The following is an 8,364-nucleotide window of genomic DNA, read 5'->3' as shown; positions in this document are numbered from 1 at the left end:
CGTAGTCACATTTGGATAAAAATAGAAACCTTTATATAAACGATTATCCAAGAAGTTCTTGCGTTCATTGACATATAAAACAATTTACAAAAAGACAATACAAATACGTTACATCAAGTGCATGTAAAAAAAGGTGGGCGACGGGCTAACATACTTAAGTTACAGCGTTTCTTGTTTTAGCGCAGTCTCGTAACACTTCTTTTAATTCATTCTGGTTTTTCTTTGGTTTCCCGTGTTTCCCCTTGCTGTATGCGCAAAAGGTGGCGTTGGAACGTTCTAACATAACTGTATCTTTTCTGTGATCCGTGCTTGCCCTGACGACTGTCGAATCATCAGCGAGGAGGTAAGCGACGTTATAAATCTACAAATCGCCCTGCAAACCGCAACGATTGTCTCTGTCGCTAATTTTTTTCTTCGTGTCTCGAAATATACCAGCTGGGTCGGAACTAATCGCAAATTGTCGCTGTTGCAGGAAGGATACTAATGCGGAAACGTCCGTCTGACGAGGTTCGTGCCACGAACGAGAACAACGTACAAAGTAATTTAGTTTACGCCTAGCTTAAGTGTCCAACGCGCAATAAAGACTCGAACGATCGTCGATATATATATTTTAAGAAGCGGCCATGACTGTACTTACATACTTAGCCATATTAATTAGCATGTATGTGTGAGTGCCTGTTTATATATTGCATATGGAAGGTCTATCAGAGTAATCTCGAGAGATAATACTCACATTAAAATATATTCCAATGATCTGATATAATTATTTAACATATATATGTATATATCATGATATATTATATGTATAATATATAATACATAATATATATAATACATTAATTTTATAATATATATACATATATATTTGTAATTATAATGTATATTGTATATATAACAATATATATTATAATTACAAATCGGCAATTATTGCATCATTGGAAAATATCTCGATGTCTCATATTTATTCAGTGTTACACGGTTGGAGGATTCAGAATGCAAAGAGAAAATAAAGTTTATAGATCGTATTTTGAATACAATATTTTGTATTTGAGTATAGAAGGTATAGAAAATTACGGAGTAAAATCAACTGAATCGTTCAATCACTCTGATCGACCCGACATAATAAATTGCGCTTGTTATTATTTTTATGTAGGAGCGATTCGGCTCCGACTTAGTGAATGCTCCGATTCTCAATGAATGATTGCTTCTGCAATGATGTTCAGGAAGATACGGAGGACGAAAATGATCTCCAATCATTATCGCGTACTCATTAATTAATCTCATTCCATCCTATCTTAAATTCTCCCTCTCCTTGAGCTCAGTACTGTGCAATGTATACATTCCACTGTCATCCTTAATTATGTATCAATACTTCAGAGAACGAAGCTAGAGAGGTCGAAACAAAAAAATGTCATGAACGTTTAGCTCATTTAGACTTAATTTTTCCGTATGACATTTTTTTCTTCATTTGAGCTCTATATTCATCCTTCAAAGTATTAACATATAATTAAAGATCATCCCGTATATGTATAATTTTAGATTCCATTTACTTTTTTTTTTATAGAAGTTTACAATCTTTCTCTTTATTTTACATGCCATGAAAAGGAAGAAAAAGTAGCGTAAGTCAAAGCGTACAATCATGCGGCGCATTTTTTCATACTTTTGTATATACACTCATACGAGACGAGAAGAGAAAAAAGAACTGTGACAAAATACATAATTTATATACCCCTCAGTATTTCGGGGTAAGGTTCATTTCTTTCCAACCACACCCGTAACCGTAAATTGGCAACATCACTCCACACAGCCTGCAGCAATATGATTGATTTAAAAATTATCTTTATTTTCTCGTCGAAAATATAAATAAATTACAAAATATATAGTGTCGGTGTGGTATGTGTGGATCGATATACTCGGAAGAGCAATGTTTCTTTTATGTGAAGTCGATATATATGTATATATATATACCGCGATTCGATCGCCGATCACGTCCAGATAAGCTCAATCTATCGAGAGAAGCTTCTTGCTGGACGTTTTCGGTGTTCAAGGGCGATTATTACGCATTTTTTTTTTACCTTCCCTTTCTATTTCTCTACGAAGGTACGTATATACGCGAGTTTGATACTGTCCGTTGTGATTTCGGATTTGTTTACGATTTGATTCGGCTTAGAGTACGCTATCAGCTACGCGCGGAGTCATGTGCAAATAGAAATCTCGATAAACGACAGATCCGAGTCCGCGTTCCGCTCTTGTTAGACACGACGACAACGACGACGACAATAAATGACAACGATGATATTCTTATGCTTATCTTAAGTTACTGATTTAAGAGAATCCGCCCGACGACTCGAGGGACAAATCGAGTACAGGAATCGCGCCTGACCATAATGGCACATACACATCACTAAAATACTAAACGCTAGAGACTAGGGGGGGGGGGGATATCGTCACTACACGGTGCTCTCCGTATCGGACGCCACGGAGAGCGTCTGCATCTTCGGCACGGAATAATTCTCCGAGTGGCCGTGGTTCTGCGTCCTGTTGGATACTCTTTCCAGGGTTGAAGGAGCTGATGGAGTGTCCTGATGAGCCTTGGGAGGGATCGGCGGAGGGCTCACCTGTAAAAGGGAATTAATCGAAACATTACTATATCATCTTGATTTATGAATGGAGATATCTATTGGCATTATTTGAATATCCGTTTATAAAAACATGTAATATATTTAATCTTAAAATTTGAAAAATTTCTAAGAATGACGTTTAATTAAATTTTTATTGAAAGAAATACTTCAATTTTAGTTCACCCAAAGAGATGTTCTATACACATTTATTTTTTATAAATATATATTTTAGTGTATATATGCAAATATTTTCGGCTATTCACCTCTTGATTAGGGAGAGAATGCGAGCCTTGGAATGTGCCGCTAGCAAAGCTGCCAGTGGAAACGTTGAGTGCGCTTATCACAGATGGTGGTGAGATGTTCATGATATCGTTACATCGAGAGCGCGGTTCGAAGTCCTCGTAGCCTAGGTTGTTTAGGTTCGTCAGATGTGATTGGAAGTCCAGCAGACTGGCAGTGGAGATGCCGCTGTCGCGTAGGTCGTTCGGTTCGTTTCTCGGTTCCGTGATTTCGGCGTCGTCGTCGGTGCTCCACTCCGTATTCGTACGTTTGTGCGTTAAACCGCGTTTCGGCGGTGCCGGCGGTACTACCGTGTTCGTGTTCGAATCCCTCTTGTCTAGCACTGAAACAGAAAATGTGCGCGAGTTGCGATGTATTTTCGTGGAGAATTTATTCCTGACAGCTTGTCATATTAAATTTCATTATAGTCTAATAATAAATATAATAAATAATATTGAATACAGAAAATATTAATCTAATTTGCTCATAGAATGACAATGAAGAAATTAACTTACTGCAACCCCTGGGTGGTAGCGGCGGGGCGGGCTCGGGTCCGGGTTCGCTCCACGAGCTTCTGAGGCCACCTTGATCCACGCCATCAGTAGGAGTAGGCAAGGAATGCCTCAGTGGCAGTTTTGGACTCAGCGGCTTACTGAGAGATCTCTGATGCGTGGGCCTAGGCGGGGTTGTGCCGTAACCGACGGAACGCGGTCGCACTTCTCGCTGCGGGATAGGCGGCGGCACACCGTCCACTTTCGTGTAGAAGCCTTCGTCCTCGGGAAGGCCATCGCTGTCGGCGTGCGACGATCTAGAACCGGCGGTTTCCAGAGTGGCTGGACGCTGCTTGTCGTTGACCGGCAAGGGTGGTAGGGGCGAACTAGGAGAGCAAAGATACGATTAGAGTAAGAAACAAACAAGCTCTATAAGAGTATATAGAATATAATTACTTTACGATGCTGTCTTGATGAATGGTTCTCTGCCTGGCCAACGGACCGAGGCCTTGCTTGAGCTGGGTGAACCTCTCGATTAGCCTCTTATGCAACGGTTGGACCCCGGCCGGCGCGATCTGACCGTGCAACACCAGGCCGGATTCTAACACACTCATCTGATCCAGTATTAACCCCTTCAATCGATTAACATGCGGCACCATTTCGGGATTCTGTCGGGCAAACTCCGGAGTGAGAAAGGCCTCCTGATATTTCGTGATACCGCCCATTACGTTAGCGTCAATGATACCCTGCAGCCGCATGCTGAATGGATTGATATTTCTGTGTGGCTCCGCGGTATACTGTGCCACCAGCCGCCTCAGCTCCCTCTCCACGCTCTGCATAGTCTCGCAGGCGTACTGTACCGGTGCCAACAACTCCGACCGCTTCTCGATCACTTCGAACCATCTGAGGATCCCTGGCAGTTTAGCCTCCGTTGTCAACAACGTCCTCTCGATCCACAATGATTTGAACTCATTCTCGCGGTCCACCGGGCCGCGATGCAATGGCCGGTCAAATGTGAACTTGCGAACGTCGTTCACCAAGTAGAAGGCGACCACGCGTTCTGGAACTTCGACGCCGCTGCAAGCCAGGCTGCCCTCCTCGGGGACCGGTTTCACATTGCAAATTTGGATATCTACAAAAATGCGGTATATACAATGATTAGATAAAATATACTTATTTATAAAAGACTGTCGATTCCCAAATTATTGGGACTTTTATAATTAAAAAAAAAATTAATAACTCTGATCTCACACTTACATTGACCCTCAGATGTAAGGATACTCTCGTCAGGCGGTGAATTCTTCATTAAAATTTGCGCACAGGGAAACTCGGTTTGCAACCGCTGCGTAAACGCCCCTATTCGTTCGTATTCCAGACCACGATAAATAAACAACTTGTTCTACAATGAAAGACACAAATAACATTTTTAAAGCGTCTATTTCACAAGAAGTAATGCTAGAAGCCGAAACTCAAACTTTCATAAAATATTTCTATAGAATAGAATCGTGTTTGTGTGTGTGAATTACTTGATACCGAGAATGTCTTTAAAAGTCGCCTTGGATTATACATTAAACTCACTCTGACGAAAAGCGGGAAGCTGAGGCCGTAAAATCCAACGCGGAAGTACTCCGGTTCCGGGCGTAGTTGCGTCAGGATGTTATCCAGGAATTTAGCTTGTAACTTCAACACGTGACTAAGCTTGGCATAATCGTACAGCCTAGTCTCGTACAGGATCGCCAGCTCCTTGCACAAGGGTATACCCTTTTCCCAGCACTTGCCACGATCGAGATAGTGAATGATTTTATGATAGAGTAGCTCTTTGCGCTGCCATTCCGGTTGCTGAGGATGAGCGTGATCGGATGGCAGGATGGTCGAGCCCCAGCCCAGCTGATCGGCGTAGAGTTTCATCGTGAAGCCCGCTTCCGTATAATTCTCGGCGGCCAGATGTAGATCGTGCAGCTTGTAGATGTAGCGCAGGTACATCTCCTTCCGGTTGAACTCATTCTTGTAGAAGTTCTGCAAAAACAGCAGAAGTATCCCCATGTTACACTCTGATAGGGATTCGCTTCTAGTAGTTGATGATTTAAGAATGATAAAATTTCCATTGGAGAGCGCAAACACGAGTGCTAAGTGTTATGCAAGGAGTGACCATATATCACAAGCACCAAATATATATCCGCTGAGTATACACGTGGCGGTCATGTGTCATATCGCAACGGTTTAACGTTAGTTGAAGTTAATTAACGCGCTAAATAAGAGAAGTGACTTGTGTATAGCAGCTTTGCGCCACGCATTCTTTGATTGCACCCGCAGTATATTATTCTTACTAATAAGTAATAAGTAATCACGCGAATTTTATTAGGTTTACTGTATCGACAGTCCTCAAATTTTTCTTTGACACGTTACCAATAGATTCACGGTGCACGACATGCGTTTATCGCGATTCTCGTCACCCTGAATGACGCTTCTGTAATCGAGAAGCCTTTCCAATAAACGCGTGACAGACGTTATAAAGGCCGTGCCACTGTCCTTCCAAGTTGGATCCTCGGACTGCACTCTGTCTAGTAATCTGTAAGCGGATGTAAGAGGAAATTAATTAAAGCTAAAACATCTACCATAAAGTCGCATTCGACTGTAAATGTTGCACTTACACAGCGCTAAGATGTTCCCTAAAGCGGCATGAAATTGTAAATAAAATAAGTATTACGTAATACTTTCACGAAACGAACACGAACAAGAAAATGCTACGTAATTGTAATAATGACATCTATTTGTGTAATACAAAAGTGTGGTAGCAAAAGTAAAAAATTATTCTATTAAAAATAAGTAATTTAAAACATTTTAGAAATAGAAAGTATAATACAACAGAAAGTAATTTTTATTTCAATATCTGATGAAATTAATATCTCTTCTTGAGATCTCTGTTTTTAGGCGTTTTAAATATATAAGATTTCGAGATTTAAGATCATTAGAAATGTCTATAAATTCAATTGAACCAAGCAACATAGACTTACATAGTATTAAACAACTGCCTGTACTCATCGTCACCCTTGTTCTCGCTGATAAGAATGTCGAGTTTGTCGATCAGCTCGGATTCCACGGACTTGAAGCTTCCACGAGCTCGCTGCTCGCACTCCATCATATCGAAGAAAATATGCAGGGTTGCCTTGCGGAGCTCGCTCTCCGGCACCAAGGTGACTTCGAGGAAAGGCCCTACCATGCCCGGTATGAACTCGAGCTTACGCTCGCCCAAATGCGACCACATAGACAATATCTGAAAGCCCATGAGTACCCTCATATCACCGTACTTCTCGACAATCTTCTCCCGTTTGACTTCGGAGAATTGTTCGAGCTGGAGCGACGGCTGGGTGAGGTAAGCCACCGCCAGATTGAAGTACGTGGACCAGAGCTGCGAGTCGAAACTGCCATGGAGGAAACGGAAAGCGAGCGGCTGCGCGAGTTCCTGCAGCGACCTCAGGATGACATTATTGGCCTGCATCCTGATGACCAGCCAGTCTGGCGGAAATACCTCCTGGCGCACAAGGTCGCGCAGCACCAGGAATACCCGTAGCAGAAAGTCTTTGAGGGGTTTCCGGTCGCCGGTGTGCGTCAACTCTTCCCAAAGTCGCGCGTAATGATACTCGTCGAGCAGCTGAAGCAATCCGATAAGACAGCCGACGAGACAGCCGAGGACCGGTCCATTGGCATTTATCACGATCAGTATCGTCTGTATGAGCACATCGAGCACCGACAGACAGAGCGTCTCGACGTCGTGGTGTATGCAGTTGTTGACCTTGTTCGTGTCCCTGCCACGCTTATGCAAGAAGCTGAGTATCTCGCCCAGGATATCGGTGCAGGATCGTAATTCCTCCCTGCGTGCCAGATGGATGCGTAAGTGCCGACATATGGTGACAAGTAACATGTTCCGACTCTCGTCGTCCTTGCGGAACAGGCTGGACGCGGTAAGATTTTTAATGGCAACCAGTTTGGCTTGCGTGAGCTGCAACGGCGGCTCCCGCAGCACCGAGTCCAGCATTGAACAGGTGAGTTTGGCAACTTCGAGGACCGGCAGCACCGCTACTAGCTGCTCGAACACCGCCGCGATCGACAGCAATAACGCGATTTGCGACAGCAGCACCATTTCATAAGGAATGCCCAACATCTTGTTGAGGGCTGCGAATACGCAATACAGGTCGCGTTTAAAACTGTCCTCATATTGACCGGCGGTCGCGCGAGCAAATAGCAGCCGGCTTTGGATGATAAACTTGAAAATATACTCGAGAGAGCGGAAACACTTCATGATCGGCTCCTGCTTCTCCGCGGCGGTTACCCAGTCGGCGCAATGTTGCACGCTGCTGAGAAGACCTTTGTATACCAAAGCCGCGGCGAAATGATCCGAGATATAAGCGTCCATCACTGGCTTGAAATGTTCGAACTTGGAGTCCTCCAACAAGCTAAAGATAGACACGAGTACTTGGAACACTAGGCCGGAGTGCGCCGTGGAGTTGCCATCCTCGGTGTGAAACATGGCGAAGAGCGCGTCGAGAATGTCCTGTAGGAACTTGACCAGCTCTTCGCCGTCCAGTCGAAGAACGCGACCGAGAGCCTCGGATATTCGCTCGGGATGAGCTTTCCATTGCAGCAAACTGAGTAGATCGACGTTCTGTGTTAACTTGGTACTGCAGAGCAGGGTATGTACGAATACAGTCTCCTTGGGCGATCTAGAGAAAGCTGGTGGATCTGGAAAGCAACAAGACAATAATTGCATGAATACTGTTTCTTTTAAAAACACTTTACACTTATATTAACACAATTTTATGCGTTTATTTTTTGTTTATAAGATAATCTCTATATATATATATATATATATATATATAAATGAATGTATGTATGTATGGCGGAGGATCGATGGAGTGGACGCCGGCCGGCGGAGGGTTGGCGGAGGATCGGCGGAGTGGACGCCGGCCGGCGTG

At 43.4% G+C, this 8,364-nt stretch overlaps 1 protein-coding gene across 2 annotated transcripts in view; it reads right to left on the bottom strand.

Annotated features, from left to right (window-relative positions):
- Positions 1–5: 5 nt before the first annotated feature.
- The window catches only part of Spg (dedicator of cytokinesis spg), a 51,178-nt gene continuing 42,819 nt past the window's right edge, over positions 6–8,364 (bottom strand). Inside the window, exons 10-18 of one of the 2 annotated variants that reach the window (XM_071706487.1) lie at positions 6,406–8,131; positions 6,043–6,060; positions 5,798–5,960; positions 4,970–5,407; positions 4,649–4,790; positions 3,848–4,523; positions 3,416–3,777; positions 2,885–3,243; positions 6–2,618 (exon numbers count right to left, since the gene is read on the bottom strand). In XM_071706487.1, coding sequence (XP_071562588.1) covers positions 2,451–2,618; positions 2,885–3,243; positions 3,416–3,777; positions 3,848–4,523; positions 4,649–4,790; positions 4,970–5,407; positions 5,798–5,960; positions 6,043–6,060; positions 6,406–8,131 — 4,052 coding nt within the window. In that variant the 3' untranslated portion in view covers positions 6–2,450. The remainder of the gene's footprint in view (positions 2,619–2,884; positions 3,244–3,415; positions 3,778–3,847; positions 4,524–4,648; positions 4,791–4,969; positions 5,408–5,797; positions 5,961–6,042; positions 6,061–6,405; positions 8,132–8,364) is intronic. The other variant, XM_071706488.1, reaches the window with a different exon arrangement.

Source organism: Temnothorax nylanderi, unplaced genomic scaffold, assembly GCF_030848795.1.
Source record: "Temnothorax nylanderi isolate EJ_2023f unplaced genomic scaffold, tnyl_v1.0 TNYL_tig0052_pilon, whole genome shotgun sequence".
Classification (NCBI taxonomy): domain Eukaryota; kingdom Metazoa; phylum Arthropoda; class Insecta; order Hymenoptera; family Formicidae; genus Temnothorax; species Temnothorax nylanderi.
The sequence above is the reverse complement of the archived record's forward strand: the minus strand, read 5'-3'. Positions and strand labels throughout refer to the sequence as shown.